Source organism: Primulina huaijiensis, chromosome 5 (assembly GCF_012295235.1).
Source record: "Primulina huaijiensis isolate GDHJ02 chromosome 5, ASM1229523v2, whole genome shotgun sequence".
NCBI classification, from domain to species: Eukaryota; Viridiplantae; Streptophyta; class Magnoliopsida; order Lamiales; family Gesneriaceae; genus Primulina; species Primulina huaijiensis.
Window position 1 is genome coordinate 4110977 of NC_133310.1, and position 27703 is coordinate 4138679.

The 27703-nt window shown below is 36.4% G+C and overlaps 1 protein-coding gene across 3 annotated transcripts; it reads left to right on the forward strand.

Moving 5' to 3' along the window:
* The first annotated feature begins 1590 nt into the window (after positions 1–1590).
* Positions 1591–27656, forward strand: LOC140976448 (histone deacetylase 15-like). 3 transcript variants are annotated; one of them, XM_073440601.1, is made up of 17 exons: positions 1591–1847; positions 1928–2116; positions 2246–2360; positions 3320–3381; positions 3767–3842; positions 4013–4077; positions 5055–5110; positions 13852–13975; positions 14102–14227; positions 14305–14355; positions 16546–16614; positions 17387–17495; positions 19854–19933; positions 23851–23933; positions 24129–24174; positions 24502–24673; positions 27311–27656. In XM_073440601.1, the coding sequence occupies exons 1-17, from the start codon at positions 1623–1625 to the stop codon at positions 27442–27444; spliced, it is 1782 nt and encodes a 593-aa protein (XP_073296702.1). In that variant the 5' UTR covers positions 1591–1622; the 3' UTR covers positions 27445–27656. The 3 variants fall into 3 exon arrangements, with proteins under 3 accessions (XP_073296702.1, XP_073296703.1, XP_073296704.1); XM_073440602.1 differs by having other exon boundaries at positions 27314–27656; XM_073440603.1 differs by having other exon boundaries at positions 27317–27656.
* Positions 27657–27703: the final 47 nt, after the last annotated feature.

Genomic DNA, 27703 nt, shown 5'->3' on the forward strand with positions numbered 1-27703 from the left:
AAACCGGCTCCAGCTAGATATGATAACGTTTTAGAATTTTCCACACGATATAAGAAGATATATATAAGTCATATGAGCGATAAAAAATTGATAGATATAAGTAATTACATAACATGATTAGTTTTAAACTATCATAATACCTTAATAACATGTCTACAAACGAGGGATACAAGCAAAGGAAATTGTGGGCTGCAACCGATGTAGGCCGTGGTGTTCATCTTTGAAAGTTAAGTACACACAAATATGCGTGAATATATGGATTTTGTCTTAATTCCACATATCCTCGTAAAAAGATCAAGAAAATTCTCATGTCGTTCTCTTTCTATGATTTCAGAACAATATATTCTTATCGGTTAAAGTGTAAAAATTGTTATTCATTTTCAGAACTTAAATTTAATCATTTTCGGATTTTTTTATATCATTTATATTATATTATATAATTTTTTACGATAGATTTATCATGTATGATATTTGCGAATGCACGTAAACATTTTTGTACTAGGAATTAAAAGAAATAAATAGAAGTAAAGAAGAAGTTATATGAGATTTGGAGACGCAGATAGACAAAAATATTTAAGAATAGATTTGGCATAAAATTTAATTATTCGACAATCAATATTTTTACTAAAATAAATTAAATAACTGTAAAGTTTTTTTTTTTGGGTTGCAAATAAGAGTTTTCTTTATGTTACTGCTATTGCAGAAGTTAACAATTATTATTGTATTACGAATTTTAATTGCACAATTTTTTTTCTTGAAAATATATGCTTCAAATTTGAAACAGAAAAGATGTTTTGAAAACATCATAAAAACTTTTGTGAGACGGTCTTACGAGTCAATTTTGTGAGACATATTTTCTATTTGGGTCACCCGTGAAAAAAATTATTTTTTATGCAAAAAATATTACATATTATTGTAAATATGAACATAGTTATACTATTTTATGGATAAAGATTCGTGAAATTTTCTCACAAGATATCTACTATGAAAACATACATATGACATGTCCTTCATAAATATTTTGGGAGACTGTATAGAAAAAAAGAAAGAGTTAATTATATATGCATGTCTTAATTCAAAGGCTTGCAATAATGACAAAACTTGTGTGAGACGGTCTCATCGGTCGTATTTTGTGAGACATATCTCTTATTTGAGTCATTAATGAATAAATATTACTTTTTATGCTAAGAGTATTACTTCTTATTGTGAATATCGGTAGGGTTGACCCGTCTCACAGATAAAAATTTGTGAAACCGTCTAACAAAAGACATACTCTGCAATAATTACATAAGATTCACTTTGAAAATTCCTTGCAATACATCTCTAATAACCGTTATTATGGTCAAACCGGTCAAAAAATGGTTGGACCGGTAGTCTACTGATTAAAAATCGATTCGATCAGTAAAAACTTTTTTTAATTTTTTTGTTTAAAATTTGATTATTTTCTGATATTCATTCAAAATTATATTATTATTTTATGTGCTATAACAATTATTTGGGCCGATAATCCTATCCTATTCAATAAGTTGGATATATATTTTTATATAATATGGGAAAAAAACTTGAAAATACCACAAGGGTGTGAGAATTGCAATTCACCCTTACGGGCCTTACCCCTGCATATGCCAGTGGACAGTAATTTGTGTGGAACACTCGAGCGACCTTCCCAGTTTTCTTCCGCCCTCCGAAGCGCGGAAATGCAAATGAATCATCGTCCGAAGCGCGGAAATGCTGAGAATCGTCTTTTCAATGGAGATTCGGAGTCCAATTACGCGAGGGATGAGCAGTCGGAAGATGCTATGTTTACCGCTGCCAATTCCCATTTCAAGAAACATTCAGAGGAGCAAGTACATTTTTTCTTTTCTATTTCTTCTTTCATTTTGTTTGATTTCTTGCTTTTTTTGGTTTAGTGGTTTCGTCCTTGCAGGAAAACGGACAAGGGAGTAGTGATGTCACTCTAGAAGATATGTATAACAACAATTATGAGTTTGAAGATGACGAGGATGACGACAGTGACTGGGAGCCATCTTTTCAGGCCCAAAACGTTTTAGAGATCGCAAAATGGTTTTGCGTCAACTGCACCATAGATAATTTTGCAACAAGCGTGCATTGTGAGGTGGGCTCATGTTTGATTTCCATTATAGAATGAATGAAGTCCTTTTTTTTTTTTTTTAATTTCATTTGGTATTTGATAATAGTATTAGTCTTATTTTTAAGGAGCTGAATGTGCGTATTGTTGATGCAGTTCTGCGGTGAACATAGACAGTCTGGTATAATTAAGTATGGGTTTCTAGCTTCCGCCTTTTCTGCAGAAGAAGGTCTAACTGTAAGTGAGGCAGATGCCACTGTCAGGCTAAAAGGTTATGAATTTTTTGAACTATCATTTTGGTCAAGTCTTATTCTTTTCTTTTCTTTTCTTTTTTACTAGAAAACTACCAAGAATGCGGGTATTTTGCAAACCTCTACATGTTTGTCAAATAAAAGCGTACACAAAATTAATTTGGCTAAGATCTCAGACAATATATCAAAGAATTGTGCTAATTCATGGCCTAGGTATGTGAGCTTCCAAACCAACGAAAAATGTTGTCTTCCCGGTAAATGTAATAGATGTGGATCAGATTAAGAGGAGAAAATTAAGCAAATTCTCTAGAATTTATAATAGAGCTCCCGGCTAGTTTTGCCATATTTCAAAGTATTGATGGTTGATTTAGAATCTCTCAATCCAGAGTAGGAAACAAAATCAATATAAATTTTAATACCTCGAGGATAGCCAAACCTTAGCATAGATGCCAAGTAAGGACCGACGAATTCACTAAATATTGCTGAAGGATTGTCAAAAGAATCAAGAACAATACCTCATAATGAATAGTCACCAGGATTTTCTTTGTTTCTACCTTCAGGCATCAACAATTGAGCTTGAAAACATTATTTGAAGGTTTATTCCATTAAGCCTTAGAAATTCTCAAGGCAAGTCATAGGAAAGCCAAGAACCTGGGCAGCATTGGAATAGCCATCTCAGTAGTTCCGAGATGGTGCCTCAGAAGCCAGAGCAGTACGTAAGACTTGCCAAATATGAAACTAAATTTTAAGAAAGGAGATCTGAATACTTCGATGATAGTCATTCCTGGCAGTCCAAAGAAACCAAATGATGATGAAATTGAAACTTATTAAATGTGATTCATATACATCTCCTATTATATAATTGTTTGGACACAGTTGTTTGTAACTTTAAACTATTGGCAATACCACCACTCCCAAAATTTTCTTGAATAAATAATTTTTCTTTAATTTGAACCTTATGTAGATCTCCGATTGACAGGTATTGTAGCAGACAGCCAGACTGCTATAGGATTTGATGAGAGAATGCTGCTCCATGAAGAAGTATGGTAGTTTTGAAAACATTTTACTTTACAAGTAGTTTTCACATAACCACAATCTCTTCTACTTTTATCTAGAGTTGAGGAGTAATTTCCTGTTCCATTCTGTTTTTTCTGATCTAAATATGTTTATTCATTTGTTAGTAATTTTTTTAATCGATCAGTTAGTATCATTCTGATAATTTCATACATTTCTATTTAGTGTAAATTTCTATGCGATTTATATTTACGTAATCATTATCTATTACAAAACTCGTATGTCCTTGAGAAGCGATCCTGGGGATAAGGTGGAGATTTCCTCAAGGCTCACAATTTATCAAATAGTTAAGAAATTCCTGGTCATTTCGTCATTACTTTTGTTATATGTTATGTTCTATCTGTTCGAAAAGGTTGAAGCGAAGACTCGTCCTCATTCTGAAAGGCCCGATCGTCTTCGAGCTATTGCTGCCAGTCTTGCTGCTACAGGTTTGCATGGCACATTCTTGCAATTATTCCAATCCTCCTCTTAACCAAAAGATCAATTAGCATGCCTATAGTTTCCTGCCATTGTTATGATACAGTACATTTGTTAATACTTCTTTGGTTATTGGCTGACAAGAAACCGGTGCTTCTTCCCTTCTGGAAACATGGTGTAGGTATATTTCCGGGAAGGTGCAGTCCGATTTTAGCGAGAGAAATCACACGTGAAGAACTCCAAATGGTAATATAATTTCACCAATGCATTTTGAACGGGCTTACTTCTGTCTGTATCGTCTTGGTCATATAGAGTCCTTTCTCTGAATTTCTAAAGCAAAATCCCTGTCATGTTATATTCTTGTCGATGTATTTTGCAAAATTTTAAGCTGTTGATGCAGCACCACATGGGCATTTCTCGCATTATGTTAAAATATATGCAGCCGAAAACCTGCCGAAATTTTTTCAATATTTCATAAGGATATGAGTTGTGATCAAGTGAAACTAATAATGTTGAAAAATCCCAGAAGATGATTCTATGTTAAGGTCCAATAAAGTACAATTAAATCATCTCATAACTTTAAAAATGTGTATTGCAAATGTATAGAACTATCATAATATATTTATGAACCAGAACAGCTCAAATATCTCTTACTAGACTATAATTTTCGGTACAAATTATTTGAGTACTTTTGAACATCAAAGAAAATAAACATGATAAAATGTTCAGCTGTCCCACGATGGAAATTCTCTAACTCTTCTCTGGTTCCTCATCTCCGTACAATTATTCCTTCTATATCATCTACCAACCACGTGACGACGCAACCAAAACTGAGAACTCAAAATAAATATAGCATTTCAGACTCCACATTTCAAACTTCCTAAAATTTTGTGACTGCATCATTGGACTGCTTTATTGCTTAACATCTCCATCTGTTCTTGTTTCCACACAAATTATTTATTTCATTATTTTAAGCTTTCAGATTGCCACTTTGAACTGCTTGATACATGGTGATTTTTTTTTGATCGGAAACAATATTTTATTATAATGATACATGGTGATTTTGGATTGTTGCTCCTAGAAATTTGGTGGAAGTGGAACACACGCACACACAGTCCAACAATTATAAATTTCAGGGCACTAGGTGCTCTTATAATTGTAGCAGTTGTTTTACTTTTTGAGCATGCATGTATGTAATTATATGATTGATTTGGAGATATTAGGTCCACTCTCTCAAGAATATTGACGCGGTTGAACTTACAAGCCACTTGTACTCTAGGTATTGCAATTTTCTATAGATATTCCTCCTAAGTCTCACTATGTACTTTTTTGCTCTAACTTTGTTTGTATCTCCGGTTATTGTTTACCATCCGTTTCTTTAACTGAATGTTGTGGTGGATTATCAAAACCTAACAAGTGTACAAATCTATTTCTTGTATAGGTGCAAATACTAGGGAATTTGCTATTTATTCAGATTAAATCTATTCATTATTGAATCAATGATTATGAACTTAGCATAAAGAACTCTTATGAAAATGAAATTTTAAAGGAAGAATAAAATAAATTACATGGAGAAATAATTACTCTACGTGCCATCAAGTTCGTAATTAGAAGAGAATCAGGGGTTATTATCCTTTATTGTGATGGGTTAATTCAAATTCTAGGTTTCGTTCTTTCTTTAATTTGACAATTTTGTTTGGCATGGGGTTCGAATCATATGTTTTTATCAATTCATTTGTTAATGGAATTTTGATCGAGCATTTTAAAACCATTTCTATTCCAGGAACCAAAAGAACTAACTGCACACATTTAACATGATGTCTGTATGTTGACAGTTTATTCATTAATTCAAAACAGCTAACATGATTGGACACATGTTATTAAAAGTTGCCAGTAATAAGATCAACTCCGAAGATTTAATCTCGAGTAATATGTGAAATTATCGATAAATTCAATTTAAGTTGTAATAATTGGAAAAAATAGAACTTGATGTACGTATCAACTCCTGAATAAAAAACTAGTTTATGGAACACCTGTAATTTAGAAAAAAATCATGTCAAAAACAGAGGAGAGGACCGGTTTCTTTTTGCATGTGAAACTGCTGTATCTAGTGAACATGAAAGATAAGCATAATGAAAAATAAGCATTAATGTTTTTCTATTCATGTTACAATAGTATTTTCTAGGCTCGGAAAGTCTACTATTTTGTTTTAATGACATCCTTCTTATTTTAGAAGATTTCTGCTTGGATTTGAATTGTTTCCATGTATAAATTACGTTTCCCATTACAATCGGGAAAGAACATAATAGTTTTTTTTTTGATCAGAAACTAAGATTTATTATAATATTAAACGAGTTTACAAATTTAGTGGATGAGCGGTCCACATTGCACAACATCAAAATTCAAACTTGACAGTAGAAATCCTATAGCACTCTATCACGAATTTGCTAACAATAAAGAAAACTCCAATCTCTAACAATGTCCGAGACCGTCATATGCTGAAACTGTGGTAAAACGATCGTCTAACTAGCCAGCCTGAATTTGATCTTCTCCCATAGATCTTCCCACGAGTCATCTCTATCCCTGAAGATTCTATTGTTGCGCTCCATCCAGATTGACCAAAAGATGCAATGGACAACTATGTACCGAAATATATGAAGTCCCTTCCCCTTTAGGAATCCCGGTTCCATGAGAAACATGTCTTTCGATCCGCTTGGGAAAGTCCACTCGAATCGAAGTTGATGCATAACTTTGGTCCATATTCTAGTCGTGTATGAACAATGCAACAAAATATGATCTTGGTTCTCCCCGGTTTCCTTGCATAGAGTACACCACTGGGGTGATAATACACTGCCCGGCCTTCGTTTCTGCACCGCATCACAAGTCTGCAATTTTCCCAAAGCCACAATCCAAGAAAACACCTTTACCTTTAGTGGTATTGGTACTTGCCAGATGTTAGGATAGTATGGAAAGTCACGAGATGAGTTGACTGAGAAAAAAGATTCATAAAGAGATGAGACCGAAAAAGCATCAGAAGGATCTCCTAACCAAACCCGAATGTCCACTAACCCCACGCACAACCTACCTGAGTCTAAGACACCTAAAAGATCACTGAACTCTCCCAACTCTATGTTGTTTAACCTCTTCTGAACCGCACATCCCACTGAAAGTTAGATACACCCTGAGAGTCATCGACAGAATAAAAGTGATTGATTGGCTTGTTAGTCGACAATGAAAGACGGAATAGATTAGGAAAACGCTCTTTGAAGGGCAACAATCCCACCCACCTATCCTTCCAGAAGCGGAGGAAATTCCCCCCTTAAGCACCGTGCCAATCAACTGATGACAAGTCGAGTAAGGACGAGAGATAAATTTCCAAGGGCTTCTCAAAGTGGAGTTCCTCGCCTCGCTTCCATTTTCTTGAATCCCATAAATGCTTGCCAAAACTTTTTTCCACAGATTTTTGCTCCACTGCGCATCTCCACCACCATTTACCTAAAAGGGCCAAATTTCTCAACCGTATGTTACCCAAACCAAGGCCTCCCCTCTCTTTCGGCTTGCACACTTGTTCCCAACTAACAACATGGTAGTGCGTCTCCCCATCGGGTCCATCCCACAAAAAGTCCCTCATCAATTTTTCCATAAGTTGTGCCACTCGATTAGGTACCTTGAAAAGGGACATAAAATAGGTCGGCATGGCACTTAGTACCGATTTAATCAATGTCAACCGACCTCCTCTTGATAGAAATGACTTTTTCTAACTTGCCAATTTTTTTGCCATTTTTGAAACAACGGGTTCCCAGAATTCCATTTTCATCGGGTTACCTCCCAGAGGTGCCCCAAGATACTTAATCGGCCATTGCTCCTTCTTACACCCAATTGTTCTTGCCATCCTATCAACATCCTCATCCAAGTAGTTCAAACCCAAAATTGATGTTTTTTCGAAGTTAATTTTAAGTCTTGATTTCATGCAAAACACTTTCAATATCTCCACCGCTTCCATCAGATGTCTTTCAGATTGTACAAGGAAGAGCGTATCATCTGCAAACTGGATGTGCGAAATTTCGATTTTATCCCTCCCAACCACGAGTCCTCTTACAACATTATCCGCCTTGGCCTTATCTACCAACCGCCCCAGTCCATCAATCACTAAATTAAATAAGAAAGGAGATAATGGGTCTCCTTGTCTGAGTCCTCTTTCACCTTTAAACTTCCCCCGTGTTCTTCCGTTGATGAATATCGAGAACGAGACATTAGAGATGCAACCCTTAATCCACTTCCTCCATTTTTCTCCAAACCCTTTCTTTTCAAGCCCAAAATCAACAAATCTCCAGTCTACATTATCAGAAGCTTTTTCCAAATCAACTTTCAATATCCAGCCTTTTTCCTTTTTCCTTCTATACTCTTCCACAACTTCGTTGGCGATTAGACAGCAATCAGTTATCTGTCTTCCTTTTATGAATGCGCATTGACTTTCCGCTATTGTGTTACTCATTACCACCTTCAATCTTTTTGTCAAAACTTTTGCCAAAATTTTGTATAAACTCGTTGTTAGACTGATTGGTCTAAAGTCTTTAATCTTCATCGCTTCTTGTTTCTTTGGTATAAAGCAGATATAGTTTTCATTCGTAGATCCATTGACAATTCCTCCCTCAAAGAATTCAGCGAATACTTTCATAAGATCCGTTTTAACTGTTTCCCAATTCCTCTGGTAGAACGCCAATGTAAAACCATCCGGGCCCGGTGCTTTGAATCCATCGCAATCAAACACCGCTCCTTTGATCTCCTCCTCCGAAAAATTCACCTCCAATTGTTCTGTCTCGAGTGAATCTATTGGCCTCCACTCCAACCACTCAATACCCGTACCGTCACCTTCCGATGCCCTATATAGATGTTTGTAAAAACCAACGATTTTGTTCCCAATCTATTCTTCTTCTAAAACCACCGACCCATCCTCCAACTCTATCTTATCGATCATTCCTCTATTCCTTCGGCCAGTCAACAATGAGTGGAAAAACTTAGTGTTTTGGTCCCCTTCTTTGAGCCATTTCACTTTAGCTTTTTGACTCTCCATTTCAAATTTTCGGATGTATAAAGTTTCCAGCTCATATCTAGCCTCTCTTCGGTGCTCTTGTAAGTTAGCAGACCAATTTCCTTGCGCCTCTCTTTCGTCCAGCTGCGCAATTTTGTTTTGCAACTCCGAAATTCTGATATTCACATCATCGAAGACCTCAATGTTCCATTTTTTGACTTTTATTTTTATTTCTTTGAGTTTAGTCATGAATCTATAACCCTCCCATCCCTGCGTGCTACTTGTATTCCACCATGCCGCAACCTCCTCTTTGAATTTGTGGTGCAACAACCAAGCATTCTCGAACCTGAACGGTGATGGACCCCATCTCAATTTCGCAGTGTCCAACAAAATGGGGTGGTGATCCGATGTAATTCTTGGTAGCACCGTCTGTCTGAACGAAGGGAAGATGTCCTTCCAACCCCCTGATATGAAAAACCTATCGAGTCTGCAACATATTGGATTAGCCCGGAAGCTTGACCAAGTAAACTTAGCATTCAGTAGAGGAGGGTCGTGCAAATCCAATTCCTCTATTAGATTGTCAAAGCAGTACATACTTGTGGTATACGAAGAGTTATTCATTTTTTCGCTCAAGTTTCGAACCACATAAAAATCTCCTCCTACGCACCACTTATCTCCACAAATGGAATTCAGACCCGCTAATTCATTTCAAAATAAATCTCTTTGTCTTGGCTTGCATGGGCCGTACACTGCTGTGAACCACCAATTGATGTCATCTTTCCACCTGATTTCAATAGATACTGAGAAGTTCCCGAGCAGATTGTCATTTACGAGGACCACTCTAGGATCCCACATCAGTAGAATTCCCCCAGATCTTCCTTCTGCTGGTAAACTTACCCAATCGACGAATCTTGATTTCCACAAACTTGCAACGAAACAACGATCAACCACAATTTTCTTAGTCTCTAGGACCACAACGATGTCTGGATTTTCCTTTCTAATAACCCTTCGTACTAATTCCCTTCTTCTTGAGGACCCTCCACCCCTAATGTTCCACGAGCATATCTTCATATCGACCTGTTTGTTCCCTTCGAACTCGAACCTTTCTCATAATTGATCCCCCATTTAAGCCTGCTCAATTCTTTGCTTAAGCTGCCCGAAGTCTTTTTGTATTCCTTCTTCGAAATGTACTCTGATCCCACATCCCTAGATTCCTTATCCTCCTTAGAACTGACCTCCACTACCTTTCTTTTGGAAGCTACACTCTCGGAACCCGACTTGTCAAGTATGTTTGATTGCACGCCTCCTAACAACCCACTAGAAAACCCCAGAGCAGAGAAAGACGCGGGAAGAAGAGCATGAAGTTTGAAAGAATGATTAAGACTCGATGAATGGAAACAGGAAAGTACCTTACCCACTAGAGGTTTAGTGTTTTCAAGAAAAGATGGATATGAGATGGGCGTATTTTCTTCTTCCTGTGTGAACATTTCATGAATCTCCACATCCTCTGTATCGGTATTATCCTTGAGTTCTGCTTGAGACGATATTTCGCTTCCATCTTCCGAATAATGAAAATTATCGTCCCTAAGGTCGTCTTGTTGATCATCAAAATTATAATCCTCTTCATCATCAAGATCGATATCCCCTATCTTGCTCAAATCCTCCTTGTTCAGTTCATCCCTGTTCAACCCCCCGACTTCATTTAACATCACATCCTCGATGATTGATTTGTTATTCCTTCTGCCGTAGGTTTGTCCGTAGGGTGGCAGCAACATGTTTGGATCGGCAGGCTTATGTGAGTTCTTGTCCTCATTTCCTTTGATGGAGACTGATTGAATTGGAGAATGTCTGAAGTCCTCTACATTTTTTGGTACAATTCTTTTTAATATTTTCTCTACCTTCCTACCCATCCGTTGATTAGCCGACAGTGAATTTTCTGATAACCCTGCTCTTGCTGAATTTGAAGGCGAAATCCTTTGCTCTTCCCCCATCATACCCTTGTGACAGCAAGTAGACTCCCCTTATCTTCGATGGTCTTGGGAATATTGGGATTTCCCCACCCTGCCGCCTTATGCTTGCCATTAATCAATATTTGGGCGTATGTTTAGTGTAAGATTCGTACGCCTTAAGATCGAAGGAATCAACGGTAATTGTAAGGTTCGAGCATTCCCCGTTTAAGAGTATAGACAATCTGTTCTGAATAAACCCTTCTCTAGTTCCTTTGACCTTTATCTTGGCTGCCCCTAGTTGTCGAAAGGATAACGTATCATTGCTAATCTCCGCCAATCCCCCGCATCGATCCTCAATAGCTTTGAAGTTATCTAGCGTCCATAAATTCCAAGATAATCCATAGATCCTGATCCAACTATTGCAACACTTGTAAGCCGTATCAGCTGAGTTCATATTAGGACTCCATTCCTCAAAAGCTAAGGAAACTCCACCGTCAAAGAATCCTCGTTTCAATTGAGCAAAATAGGATAATTCCTTCAGACTTGCCGGCCACCATACTGCTTTGTTATCCTGGAACGGATAAATTTCGTTCCTCCTCTTGACATCCTTACTTAATACCGTTGCAATCTGTTCCCATGAGACGTTGGCTCTTCCTTTAGTGACAATGAGGGCCTCTTTCCAGTTCCTTTCGATGCAATTCCTTCCACCGTCCTGAGCGATCTTCTTCAAATCTCGGCAGTAGTTCCCTTCTTCATTCCAAACTGTATGTTGAGCACAGTCAACTCTGATTGAGCCTTTTCTGTGATCACGCGTTGCTTGGTTCATCCTCTGAGCATTCCCCACCAATAATTTATTAAGGATATTTGAGATTTGTAGCCACCCTTGGGAGTTTATCCCGCTTGGCACAATGATGATCTGTTCCGCCCCAGCGAGTTAAACCTTGAGATCTCTAGGAATCGGCCTCTCCTATTAGCAAATCTCTGTAGAGTGACAAGCGCATTTCTTCCTCTGTACCGAGAGAAGTCCGAGCATGCTTTGGAATTAAGTATGAAGTTCTTGATTTTTGAGTTGAGCCAACCAGCCTCCTCCTGCTCTAAGTCCAGTAAATAGCTTGCATTCCTTGTTCTTTCCAAGCACCGAATTGAAGAGCCTCCGTTAACCATCCTAAACGAGAACACTTTAAACTCAATCTTGACTGTTTCCCTCTATCCAGTTGCTTGAGTCTTCTTGCCATTAGTTCTCTGGTCCTGACTTGCAAACGTGGAGGTACTATAATGGAAAATGAATGTCGACCACTAGTGAGAGCTACCGGATCCGAAGAGGCCGTGAAACCTAGCTTGTTATCTCTCGATTAGCGCAGCATGTATAGGACGACAATGGAGATTTGAAATTTGAAATTTGAATTTTGAGATTTGAAAAGGGTCCGCCGACGGCCGGCGCCGGTAGCGGTAGAAGATTTAGTCGATAAAACTTAGGCGGTGAAGAATCTGGGTGGTCGGAAGAAGAACCCGATTGGATTAGGGCTCAAGGAGGGAGAGAGCATTTTGAATAATTCTCTCTCTAGGAGGCCCTAATTAAAATACTTTGTAAAATACTTTTTGAAAGAACATAATAGTAGCTCTGGCCATTTTGATTCTCATCATGTTTTCGACATAAGCAACACCAGTGCGGGCTCAAAACACAATCCTTCCACCTTCTTTGCACTGAATCATACGTAGGCAAATTCCCCAAGGCCACGATCCACGAGAAAATTTTAATCTTTTGTGGGACTCGTACTTTCCAGATATTATGAGAAAAACTGAATAAAGGGAAATTGGAAATAGGGAAGAAGGAGTTATAAAAAGAACTAACAGAGAACGACCCTGAAGGATCCCCCAACCAAGCTCTATAATCCTCAATACCCATCTGCAAACTTACCGTCTCTAAGACTCCCAGCAGAGTAGTGAACTCCCCTAACTAACCCTCAGTAAGATCTCTTCTAAACCTCTACTCCCACTATTGACGACTTCTATGAAGTGACTGATTGGTTTGTTAGTAGAAATGCAAATACGAAACAAGTAGAGAAATTTGATTTTAAACGAGACGCCTCCCTCCCAAACATCTTCCCAAAAACGAATGATATTTCCCTGTTTAGGCACCACCCTAATAAGTTGATGAAAAGCCTGGTAAGACCGAGAGATGAACTTTCAAGGACTTCTGAATGTCACTTTGTCCGCCGACCCCAAGTCTCACCCGTTGTCCTGTATCCCATAGATGCTTTTGATAACTTTTTTCCACATCGACCCCCTTTCCACCGAACATCTCCACCACCATTTACCAAGAAGAGCTTTATTCTTGAGACAAATATTCCCCAATCCTAGAGGTATTTGGTTGAGAGTTCAAAAAGAGTTGGGATTTCAATGGGCATTACCGAGGCAAGCTAAAGATCTTTTTTATACGGATTCCGGGTGTCCCATACAGGAAAAGTTCAGCAAATTCTGGTACTTTATAATTCACTACACATTTTGGTTTATATGGTTGGAAAGAAATAGAAGAATATTTAAATATGTTTCGGAGTCCGTTGATCAAGTATGAGAGAGAATAAAATTAAGAGTTGCATCTTAGACAACAAACTTGCAAGAGTACAATCATTTATGCATTTTGGATTTAGTGAGGGATTGGAAATTTGTTGGCACATGAATAGTGTGATGATGTCATAGAATTGTGCTTATTGAGATTTGTGTAATGATGTCAAAGAATTTGTGCTTTAAGTTAGTCTTCTTGTAACGTTGTTGCGGATTACTCATCCGCACAATTGATGTAGCATCAAATTATTATAATAAATTTAGTTTTCTATAAAAAAAAAAAATATCGTGTACAATTAGAGCTTGATCATGCAGTATATATTTGTGAGCTGGACCAAGGTTGCTATATCTGACACGATCTGTTTCACTGCATTATAATTTTGCACAAAAGGTGTCTATAGATGTGTCCCATATGCTAAAAGTCAGTTCATATCGAAATAAACATATTCAACATTTTATATTCCTTATTTTCAGCTATTTCACACCTGATACATATGCAAATCAGTATTCAGCATGTGCTGCCAGGCTTGCTGCTGGGTTATGTTTCGATCTTGCAACATCCATATATTCTGGAAGTGCTAAAAATGGTTTTGCTCTGGTAAGAGAACATTGTGAAGTTTTTAAAATATTTGTTTTGGAATTTTTCGCGTATAAAGAAAATATTAACTAGTTCGACAGAAAAGTATTTACATGCATATTCACTCATCCATCTCCAATGAATCAGATCCGTCCTCCTGGCCATCACGCATGTGTAAAACAGGCCATGGGTTTTTGCCTTCATAATAATGCAGCCATTGCTGCATCAGCAGCTCAGAGAGCTGGAGCAAAGAAGGTCTTGATCATTGACTGGGTAATTGGACTAATCTTAGCCTATGAATTTTTTTATGGATCTTTTTCTTAACATTTATGGCTATGTGAACCCTGCAGGATGTTCATCATGGTAATGGAACCCAAGAAATATTTGAGAAAAACAAATCGGTATGCTGTGTGTCAATTTCAAACCTTTGACTTTGATTACTTTGCCCATTATAAATCCATTTGAATTAATATCTAACAATCAAGTGCTCAAGGAGTGAAGTAATAATTTATGTATCATTGAACTTCGAAGAATGTGGAGTTTAAATTATTCTTGGTTTCAGATCTCATATCCGCATAGGAGTTGGAGTATGATATTATGTTAAGTTGACTCCGGGTCTTACTTCATTAGTCTGATCTGCTTTTTGTAATTAAAATAATTTATTAATATAATATTGTTTCCTTTAAAAAAAATATTCTGCTAGTTCTCATTGCTTACGAGGAGCGTAGGGCCACTAGAAATGATGCTATTGTATTTTTGGAGACAAAATCAGTCCTAGTTTATTCAAACTCTCAACAATACAATGGTAAAAGAGTTCAAATTGAACAAATGGAGTAGGCACTGATGAGTAGTTCTAACCAGATAATGCAGCTTGGTTCCACTTCTAAATACAGTGCCTGCCCAGTTCACTAGAACCACGTTTATTTAGCTTCTCATCCAATTAAACATTTATATAAACTCCCGCTTGTTTGTGGTTGATTGACCTCCACATCAAATGTTTGTCCTACTTTGGCTCAACTCTACATATGTTCAAAGTGACCAACTAAAGAAACCGTGAGAACTTTTGAATTATGTTTGGAATATGGGTTTTTGTTGATATCTCAACGAACCATCCATCGGTATCTCAATGCCACTTGTGATATTTCTATAAATTGTTGATTTTACTTGAAGAAAATAATGTTAGGACCGTAACATTTGAACGTTGCTATTAACATTTTGTTGCCATTTTTGTTTTTCTATTTTGAAATACATTTTCACCACAGAAACTTTGGATGTTGATCGAGCTTTTCTTGCATTGTGAAGTCTCAATAAAAATAAAATAAATGTTTATGCTCGAATGACTTGCAAATGCACGAGTCAAGTTATAATATACTGTACGAAGTACGGACATTGTCCCACAGAGATTGTATCACACAACTATTATTTTCAGAAATTGATCTTTAATAAAGTGTAAACGAGGTTTTGAAATATTTTAAGTATAAATGTCATTCAAAGTAAAATTATAATTCGAAAAATAAACAAAACTCTTCACATGTTTGGAATTTTAGTTTACCTATCCCTCGTTTATTTCAAATAACTGATCATGACTATTACTATGTTTTACAAGATTCCCTAATTTATTAACAAACTTTTTCAAGTTATGCTAAACTAGTTCAACACGATGAAATAATTAAATGTCTTTAATTAGTTATCAAAGGTGAATCGCATGCACGTTTTATGGAATCCCTTAGCTTTCAACCTATTGGACTATTACTATTTATGTATATTCAATTTCATATATCTATGAAAATTGTAAATCCACATACTATATTACTTGTTCATGTTGCAAACTATTATTTCGACTTTATTCGCTATATAAAATATCATAAAAGTTGACTATAATTTATGATTCTAATAAAAACCGTAATATAATCAAGCATGAAGCGAAAGTCGATAATCAAATTAAATAAAACGTCTGGGGTTAAGATTTCCTTTAATCCCAACAAATATAAAAATTTAGCCGCTAAAGGTCATAATAAAATTCTCAAAATAAAGTTTTCAGATTAAAAGTACTAAAAGAAATAAAGGAAAGAAGAAACGCAGTGTGAAAATCTCGATTTCTTCTTGCCTTCTTGAATCCGGTCTTTTTTCTCCGCGCATCGGCTCTTCAAAGTTGAAATGATATGTCCACAAAAGTCATGAATTATGTCTCAAAATCCTCTATTAGGCTTTCTATATAGGGGAGAATCCAGAAAAGTATAAACAAATCGATGCATATTTTTCCATATTGGGTCGCTGGGGCGGGCGGACAAAATCACCTGCTCCAGCCCAAGCTCTGCGCAAGTGTAACTTTTTTCCATCCTTTGTGCGATGGGGCGGACAGTTTCACTCGCCCTAGCATGCCCTGCTAGACCTTGGCCCATAATTCCATTTTTTCTTGGTTAATTCAAGTCAACCCTAAACAGATATGGACGACTAATATGCAAAACAGACCTAAAATGAATTGAAATAGTTACAAATAAACGACACATGCAAGAATGAGACTCAAAATGATACAATAAACACGTAAAAATGACACACAATTGATGCCCGATAATTTTATCAATTTTCAGGTTTTGTATGTATCTTTGCATAGACATGAGGGTGGAAGGTTTTATCCTGGTACTGGAGCTGCTGATGAGGTAGCGGCACTTCCTATTAGTTATTAACCACTGGACGCTTCCATTTTATGTACTGACTACTGATATAATGTTTCTTCACGTATGACCTTGTTCCCTTGGTACCAAGTCATTTTCTTCAAATATTTTGAGGTCCGCATCTTTCTTTGCTCTGATTACTTTCATGTGCTCACAACCTCCAAGACAGCGTAAGACAGCTGCAATTTTTTTTGCTAAGGTCCTGTTTTGATTCGAGTTTTTTTCGTTTTTGTTTTTCTAATGGTCCCAGACTCCCAGTGACAGGCTTTTTCCTGATAGGTAATGACGGAAAAAGCTATTGAATAATAGTTTGACCGCTTCCAATTTTGTTTGTGGGAAGAACATTAATTGCTTTCAACTCATTAATTCCATTAACTCGAACCATGTTTCTAGGCATGGGAAAATTGTTTACTGTCACTGAATTTAGAAATACGTTTACCTAATGTAGCAAGCAAAAGTAGTTCCAATTATTTAACTTTGATTTATGTTCTTAACTACCTTACCTAGGCAGAGTTTAGATTCTTTTTTTATATGTGACACATTACCATGTTTATGGAACTTATGAAAAGTGAGAAATGATATTCGATCTTTATTTGGCAAAAAAGTAGCGGAATGAAGTTGTCAATGTATGTGTGCGTATGAGCCTACTTGAGCAGGCTCATGATTTTTCATTTCTCATTTGTATTTAATTTCAGCATTTATGGCTCTGTTTAATGAATTGATGAGAAATTGACTTTTCATTATCGTACTGTTTCAGGTTGGTACAATGGATGCGGAAGGATACTGTGTAAATATTCCATGGAGTTGTGGAGGAGTTGGTGATAATGACTACATCTTTGCATTTCAGCAAGTAGTGATGCCTATAGGTTATGCCATTTTACTCTTTTTCTATAGTTTGTCTGAACCTGGTCATGTTTTGTTCAGCTAATCAAGTAGTTTACTCCCAGGATCTTGTCTAGTATAGGACTTTTTTTAAGATTTTTTTAGTTTCATTCATGGTCAGGTGCAAAAAGAATTTGCTCGTCTTGTTATTTTATGTGATGAAAGGTGTAGTTCTACTTGATTCATATTAAGAATTGCAGATGCAAAAAGAATTTACTCGTCTTGTTATTTTATGTGATGAAAGGTGTAGTTCTACTTGATTCATATTAAGAATTGCCATTATTTTTACAAGTTACATGTGATATATCTGTTAACTTGAAAAGTCAATATCATGGTTCCAAACTTCAGTTTTGTGAGTGAACTTCATACTTTTCTTTCTCATTAGAACTAAAATGCCCACAACTGCTGTGAGTCCTGTGACCATTTTCTGTTTGCAACATCTCTCCAGCAAGTTACTCAACATTTCATGTGTAAAGTTATCTCCTCTGTACGAAGTTTTTGTGAAAATTGTAATGCATTGAAATTGTTCATTTCGGTACATTGGGTTTGAGCATGATGAAGCTGAATAAAGAGTATTGCTAAATTTTAAATACAATATATCTATCCAAGAGAAAACAAATTACAACAAGAATTTGGGTAGTTTGGCCATAGTGGCTTATTTCTATGAATAATACCCAAAAAGCTAGAACTTTTATTTCTCTCTCGTAGTTTACATTACAATTTATTACCCCTTTATATTGGTAAAATATATGATATATCATAATCGAATATTGGATTTCTAATAATTCTCAAGTCTGGATTTCTAATAATTCTCAAGTCGAACATGTAAATCTGAATTGAAGGGTTCAGCTTGAAGTAAAAAAAAATGTCTCGATGAAAATTTTGCACGTTAAGTCGTTAACACATTCTAAAATAAGACAGACATAACAAACAGGCAATTTGGGATTCTCGGTTGAGCAGCAAAGGACGATCTTCATACTTATGCTTGCAAAAGGATAAAACAAATAGGTAGATGGAAAAACCACCAGCAGTTCAAACTCCAACCAAATACATAGGCAGCCATAAGGGTAACTTTTATGTGCAGGATGTGAATTATAACCTGAAGCTTTTTGTCGGCAGATTAATAGTGACTTGACCTAGATTTTTAGACAATGTGCATGGCAAAACACCCTAGATCAGATTTTGTAGTTTGATACCATGCTTCAAAGTAGAATAAACATGTTGAAGAAATGATGGTATACGACTCAAAATTTACACGGTCGGTCGTAGACACTTATGTGCACGACAAAATGCTAACAATTTTAAATTGTTATTAATTATATTTAGTTTAGATCGCAATAATTATCTCTTATATAGTTAAATAGAAAATCTTTCCTACAACTAAATTGTATTTCATATTACTAGTATCAAATTTGGTTCCCGATTATATTATTTCTATTTCTTGTAAGCATTACAAGAACTTTTCATGCTCATCTTGATGGCCATTCTTGATACAACGAATTGGTACACATGCAATACATGTTCATAACACGTTATATATTGGAAGCAATTTTATTTAAAAAGCTTTAAACCATTTGTACTGGAAGTTAATACTTTGTTTCAAAGCGTTGTTTGTTGAGAAATAAGAAAGACGGAAACAATAGGAACCAATAGAGTTTGAAACTTTTAGAGGTGGTTACTGCGACACTGGACCTATTTTGATATGTAAAATTATTATTTTTGTCTCGAGTATCCTCACTTGTAAAAAGGCATGGGTAATTTTTGGAACTGCACCAGTAAACATACCAAACTAGTTATTATCTACCCCTCTTCTGTACAGTAAAGTAATTAATAAATAATGTAGACATGATTCAGCTATAGAATTCTACTTTTTACGATGGCACTGAATGTTGTAGTTGGTGATGTAGAATATTAAAATCTATTTTATATTTATAGTACCTGCTTTTTGCATGCATTCTTCTAGATAAAATGAGATTCCAAAAATGTACTGTGGAAGTTTGTTGAAGTTTTATTGCACCCTCATATTATATTTTATCACTGTTCTTGACAAATATATTTACCTTGAATGTAAGAAAGATTATAAATTGGCCGGAGTTGGAACTGCTTTTGGGCTGAGGATGTTTATGTATTAATGCTATCGTATTAGCTAGTTCTTGCCACAACTTTCACAATTCTTGTTTTTCTGTTTGTGATCATTTAATTTCATCACCTAATTCAAATCTGAGAAATCTTATTGTTTGCTTTCACATGATGCCTTGTGAATGACACTTAATCTGCACAATTTTAATGATCCTGATAATTAATTTGCTCCTGCTGATATTTGTTTAGGTTTTGATATGCAGCTTCAGAGTTTGACCCAGATTTTACAATAATTTCTGCTGGTTTTGATGCTGCACGTGGAGATCCTCTTGGCTGCTGCGATGTAAGGAATTGTTTTTTCAGGAAAGTTCATTTTTTTAATATCACTAGTAAGATCCATGTTGTGCGCGTGTAAACTGCATTTTATGAATGACTTTAGGTTTTTAGTTTTATTTTTCTATAACAAATGAAATTACATGTAGCAGTTAAAACATATTTTATGAGCAGCTGTAAATCTAATTGCTACAAGCATTAAATTTGTGTACCTTTTTATGTCCATTAATGCAGAACAAACTTTTCTTCTCTAATTGTCTAGTAAATTTTCAAAATAAATATGTACTCTATTGCATGTGAAATGCATAGCGCAATATAATCAAATCAATTTATGTATCTATAATAATATTACTGTTGCAACAATTGCAGTGATACTTGTAGTATAGCATTTTAGAGTTTTACATATTCTGTTATTTTCTTGGTTATCTTCTACTATCAAAAGCTTCTATCTGACATGTTACTATTAGTTACACAGTTGCGGAGAACCAGTGTGCATTCATTAAGGGAAGACAAATTTTGGACTGCTGTCTTATCGCCAATGAGGTTGTTGAATTTTATCGAAAAAATAAAAAACAAGGCTGGGTGTTCAAAGTGGACTTGGAAAAGGCATATCATAATGTCGAATGGAAGTTTCTTGACTGGGTACTGGAGAAAAAAGGCTTTGGCATGAGGTGGATGAAGTGGATATTGGGGTGTGTTTCGAGTGTATCCTATTCGATTTTTATTAATGGAAGGCCGCGGGGTAAGATCAAAGGAGAGAGAGGACTAAGTCAAGGGGACCCACTTTCACCATTTCTTTTTAACTTAGTAGTTGATGTCTTGGGAAGAATGGTTGATAAGGCTAAGGAGGATGACTTAATTCAAGGGCTCGAGGTAGGAAGACTAAAAGAACAAATCTCTCACCTACAATTTGCGGATGACACATTGTTTTTCGCACGATCAAATCATTATCTCTTGGAAATAGTAAATATCCTAAAAATGTTTGGTTTGTTCTCGGGCCTTAAGATTAATTTGGACAAAAGTTTGGTGGTGGGGTTGTTTATGACTGATGAGGATACAGATGATATGGCACGTACCATCGGGTGCAGCAAAGGTAACTTTCCAATTAAATATCTAGGAGTTCCCTTGGGAGGAAACCCTTTGACTATGGAGTTCTGGGAACCTGTTTTATCCAATATGGCAAAAAAATTATCAAGTTGGAAAAAATCTTTCTTATCAAGGGGGGGTCGACTTACACTTATTAAGGCGGTTTTGAGTGCCATGCCTTCTTATTTATGTCCATTTTCAGAGTGCCGAAGAAGGTGGGGATTGTTATGGAAAGATTGATGAGGAAGTTCTTGTGGGACGGGGCTGATGGTGAGAAGCATCTCCATGTAGTACGATGGGATCAAGTGTGCAAACCTATGGACAGAGGGGGTTTGGGGTTGGGAAATATCCGTTTTAAGAAATAAAGCACTTCTCGGTAAATGGTGGTGGAGAGGTTCAGTGAATAAGGAGAATATGTGGAAGAAAGTTATTACAAGTTTATATGGTACTCAAGATAATGGTTGGGATTTGGGATTGGCGGGTAATTCGACATACAGGAGCCCATGGAAAGGTATTTCTAGATCGTTCCCGGCTTTTCATCGGTTGGTGAAGGGGGTGCTTAGAGAAGGTAATCTTATTCGGTTTTGGGAGGATGAGTGGGTGGGGGGATCTCCGTTTTCAATCCGTTTTCCTTCCTTATTTCAGATTTCCATTTTAAATAATAAACCAATATTGAGTTTTGTTGAGGTCGTCAGTAGCAGTGGTAATATTCTTCTTCATTGGGATGTCAGGTTTAGAAGAAATTTGTATGAGAGAGAAGAGATTGAGTTCACCGAACTATTAGGGGTTTTACACAATGTTCGCTTGGAGAGGGGTGTACAGGATTATAGAGTTTGGACGGGGGATTCTTCGGGGTTGTTTACTGTTAAATCCTTTTACAATTTGTTCTTTTCTTCTACTATTGCTACTCCTTTCATTTACTTTTACAATATCTGGAAAATACCTGTCCCGCCGAAGGTTCAAGTATTCTCGTGGATTGTGGCGTTGGAGAAGTTGCAGACTTGTGATGAGTTGCAAAGAAGATGGCCATCCTGTGTATTATGCCCTAACTGGTGCTGTTTGTGTCGAAGGAATGAGGAGAGTCAAGATCATTTACTCCTTCATTGCGATTTCTCCTCAAAGATTTGGCAGATGGCTTTCAAAGCTTTGGATTTGGTGTGGGCTGTACCGGATAAGGTCAAGGATTTGTATGTTGTGGAACCGAGCTTGCCGAAAGGGAGGAAACATTTGCGGTTCTGGTTTATAGTCGTCCATTGCATTTTATGGTCCATTTGGTTGGAGAGGAATACACGTATATTTGAGGAGAAAGAGGTTTTGGTCTTCGACCTATGGAACAAAGTCAAATTCAGAGTTGCGAGTTGGACGATGTTACAGTCGAAATATGAACATCTCAGTGTCTCAGACTTATACAGGGATTTGAATTTCGTTTTCGATTGATGGTCGTGTTGTAGATGGGTTTTGTTTTTTTTTAAAAAGTTCTATCTAGACTAAGCGGATTACTTATCCGCCGTTTGTAACAAAAATCTTATTATCATTAATATATTATGTTTCTTATCAAAAAAAAAAGTTGTCAATTTAGATGAGTGAGCATTCATTTATAAGAGAGAAACAACATTTTTAGCCAAATATTTGGAGTTATGTGTAGGATTCACGGCCGTTTATTTGGGTGCTTAGAAGCAAATTGTCTTGGATAGGGTAAGTTTGATTGAGGGAACCAAAGACATTAGGAAGTGGCTTCGGGATTCTTAAGGATTGTTATCTGTTAAATCCTTCTTCGAGTCTTTTTTTCAAGATAATAGTTTTCCCTCTTTTCCTCTCTATCAAACCATTTGGTAAGCGCCAGTTTCGTCTAAAGTTCAGGTGTTTTCGAGGACTGCAGTGTTTGGAAATTTGCCAACGTGCGAGATGATGCAAAAGAGGTACCCTAATTGTTCTCTTTGTCCAAGTTGGTGTGTGTTGTGTCCGTAAGAGGTAGAGACCTAGGACCACTTGCTCATTCATTGCTTTCTTACTTCTTTGGTTCAAAGCATTGGCAGAGTTGGGCTTGGTTTGGGTTTCTTGATCAACTCAGGATTTATTCGCAGTAGATCTTGGTCGCGATCTAGGAAAAGGGGTACAATTTTTTGGGTTGCGGTAGTTCATTATTTATTTTGGTACATTTGGTTGGAGAGGAATAGGAGGATTTTTGACAATCAAGAAGATTCGTTCGAAGAGTATTGTGGCAAGATTAAATTTAGGGTTCCCGCTGGATTACGAAGAATATGGAGTTTAAAATGTTTTCGGCCTCAGAATTGTATAGGGATCGGAGTCCAACATTATGTTTATATGATTCTTTTTCTTACTTTACTATACATAGATCTATGTCACTTTTTGTAATTAAAATCTTTTATTAATATAATATTGTTTCCTATAAAAAAAAAGTTTTCTCCGTCGATACTGATCATGTATGTTTACAAATTCGGCGTTAAATAATTTCTGGATGTTTCATCGAATCGTGTGAAGAAGAGATTTTATGTGTCCCTTTGAGCTAGGTATCATAGAGAAGTATCAATTACTTGTTGATCCTGCACACTAGATTTGTTGGCTGTCAATTTCCTAGGACAGAGTGAGATAGTATATCTCATCTCAACAATCAATAAAAAAGCCAAGAAAATAGAACCTCCCCTTTTCTTTTGTGAAGGTCCGATCATTCCCTGAAAAATTATGTCCTTCGTATTCTTTCTAGTTGTTTGTATCACTGCATCTTACTATAAGCTTCCAAATCAAAGATATTTCGCATATAGACCTCAATTTCTGTTGTTTTGTTATTTCAATTGTATTTATTTTGTTTTACTTTCTTAGGTCACCCCTACTGGCTATGCACAGATGACACAAATGTGCAGTGCTCTATCTGGTGGAAAGTTACTGGTCATCCTTGAGGGCGGGTTTGTTACTTATTCATGCTACCTCATCTCACCAACTAAATGTCATTTAATTTTTCATCTGCTTATTTAGTAACATTTCCTGTCAACTTTCTTTTTCTTTTTTTTTTTTTACATTTTTCTTCATATTCTACTGCTGCTTCTAGAGTGCTTTTTCTTTTTTCTTTTGCCGCCTTGATATACTCTTGTATTTTACAGTTACAATCTTCGGTCAATTTCATCATCTGCTACCGCAGTTGTTAAGGTAACATAAATATGCCAACAAACTCTCATCTTTTGTGGGGTTAATTCCATTTAGTTGATCAGTAGCCTATTTGCTTCCTCATTCTTAGTTGTTTGAGCGACTGAGCCTTGTTCCATGAGTACCTTCACTATACTTTAACTGGAAAAATGATAAAATAGGCGTGTTGCTCTGCTCATTTCCGACAAACTGGTCTGTCAGCAGTTGGAGCCTGTTACGAATAATCTTTTTATACCATCTGTGATGTCTGTTCTGTGTTCTTCTGTTTTCTCCTAATTTATGTGATGCATGGCAACTTATATAATTACATTTGGATTCCGCATTTGCTAGGTCTTACTTGGTGATGGTCCTGAACATGATGCAGATCAAGTAATACCCACCAAGGCTGGATTGCGAACTGTTCTTGAAGTCTTACAAATTCAGATGAAGTATTGGCCTTCGCTTGAACCCAAATATTTGAAGTTGGAATCAGAATGCGGATGTTCAACTCTCCAGGATAGAAGTTAGTATATAACTTTTCATGAGCCTTTTAATGTCCCTGGAATTCATTTCCATTCTTAACCTCTGAAATGAAGGATAATGATTAATATTCCATTGCTGTCGGTTATACCTCCTTGATTGAAAAGGATTCAGTTAAAATTAGTTGGAGGCTTGGAGCATTCCGAAGATGTGAGATCTATTATATGGATCCAATATCGATACTTGGTGAGCGTGGATGATGCACACTTAAATCATTTAGGGAATCATAACTGGAGACCCAGTGAAGGAGTACGAAAGAAGCCTGAGTTCGCTATTAACTATATATAGTATGGATGAAGTTCAGGAACAACTAAAAGTTTGATAACAATAGAAAAGTAAAGAAAACGAACATTTATTCAGTATGTGAGCAGTGTCCGTAGTGAATTTTTAAAACTAGGGACATCACATACCAAACCATTTGGATCTTCAGTACACAGGTGATACTGTTTGAGTTAAAGCTTGAAGATACCCATATTGAGATAGGTGAATATATCGATTAAACTTGGATATAAAAGTCTGAGCAGGATACTTCATTTGCTTGAAAAGCTTGTATCAAGGTTAAGTGTTTGGGAGAATGTAATTCATCTCCTGTGAAAGGGATATACACATAACCCTCTAAAACTAGCACCTACAGACAAACCCTTAAGATACAAAACATAGATGCACATGACCAAAACATAGTGACCCAAGCCTCACGAAGTCAGACAGACATCACACAGCAACTTCCTCTGTCCCTCCCCCACCTGAGCGTGGTTACCTAGTATGTATATAACTGGATCAAATGCTTCAACATGAGTCTCGACTATGCTTAAAGATTCAACCCTGATCACATGCCAATATGAGCATATGATAGCATACACAAACACGTCCACTTGTTCTGTATAGAATCAAGTCAGACATATATAAATTATGCGGAGTGCTAGGAATGCATGCACATTATCTGGTTCAATGAAGTCAGATTGATCAAATCAAATGGAAGCATGGGAAATCTTACCAATGTGAGCATCTGCTTCAGCCACATTACCAAGGAAATCTTGCTTTTTTCGTTATCGCTCGTGTGTCCCATTTTTCGTATTTTAGTCGACAATTTCAGCCGTAAGCTGTCAAGAATCTCCAATATTGTTCCTAAAAATTAAATGACGGTCGAGGCGGACGGCTAGGCGGTTGGCGGCCCTCAACCGCCCTGCCTTTGTATAAGGAGGTCTCTATAGACGATCCGAGGCTATCCGGCGGGCGAGGCGGTCAATGATTTTAAAATCTCAGTCAACCGTAAAAGTTACTTTAAAAATCAGTGAAAACACATATCACTCTCTTTTATATTTACTTTTGGTTTCAAGTATCCTTAACCATCAACCACCATCTGCTTCAAACCGTCTCTAGCCGCCACCGCCATCAACCACTACCTTATTTGTCTTGTTAGTTTGTATTTATATATTTATTTGCACTTTATCTAGATTGTATCATATTTTTATATTACATAAAAAATTATGATTTTTTGTAATTACATTATATGATTATATACAATTACTTATAAAAAATTGCTAAAAAAAATTCAACCGCCTAGGCGTAGCGGTCACCGCCCCGGCCCGCCATTTACAACATTGGTTATTGACTATTTGGCTTATTCATAAGATAAGATCAATTAGATGATTCCACGTAATATGACACTTGTCTAGCCTGAACATTTGATAATTAACTCCCATTGTAACCATCACAAGGGATATCAACTCAGTACTAAGTAGCTGTCCAATCCCCTGGAACAGTGCAAATTTTCTTCCAAAAAAATTACTACACAAACTACAGCTGTTTTGCGAAGAGATAGAGATGCATTATTTCTTAAAATTATTCACTATCAAGAATCACTCAATTTGGATGTTGTATGAAAAATTTATGTTCAATATCCATATTTTTAATCTTAATAGAGTGTTGGATCCTGGTTGATCTTAATTTGGTGAACTATTGTCTAGAAAGTTCAAAGTAGTTCGTTTTTTTTTCTTTTTTTGGGTTTGAAGTGTGACCAATTTGTATGTGATCCTTTTGGGCATGAGAGGTGCTGGAACCACTTGTCCCAAAAGCACGAGCTCATCAGAGAAGGCATGATAAATAGCTTTATATTTTATCCAAAAAAAAAAATAAATGGCTTTATATTCTTATAAGACTACTACACTTGTAAGCTGAGATAGAGATATATACTCCACTCATGACCAACTTGATGAAATATATGGGGATTGTGCTCTTAGGGTTTTGAAAATAATACCTCTGGGCTTGGTACTATGTTCAATTGTGAATCAAATATAATCAATAATTTTATATGCTAGGAACATGGGATCGGTACATTCTTGTTACATGCTATAACAAAATTTAGTTTTTTAACTCAATTACTCGGAATAATATACTTTCTATGCTTTGATATCAACTAAATTTTAGAACCAATTGTTTTAACGTTCGTATGGTTCGATCAAATCAAATTAGGATATACGAAATGTTAATTAGATGGGATTTTGCTAGGTGAAAGAAAATAGGGGAGGCAAAATTAGGGTAGAATTGGTTATTACCTCGTATCTTTTCTGTATATGCGTTTGCATTAAGTTGCGAGTATAAATATGAAACTGACATGCTGCAGCAGAACTGTTGTTGAAGAGAAAGAGAAGATGCTCCATGGGTCCGACCTGGTGGAAATGGGGACGGAGAAGGTGGCTATATCGAATTTGGTGCAAGAATTTCTCTCTTAACCATTTTAAAGGCTACAACTAACAGTTCCTTTTTCTGTTACTAACTCATCTAATGCACTACATAATTTTTATGGAAAGATTTTTCCGTGCACTTAGACTTTGTGTTGTTATTCATGTAACTGGTAGTATTTGTTACCGGCTTTAATCAGATCAGATCCTATTATAATCCGAATTGACAAATTGTGACAGCCTGACTAAGTGGTTTTTTGAATATATGCCAGAAATTGATTGAGAGTATTGTAGTATAAATAGATCCTCGCATGCTCTTGATGGATGGATAT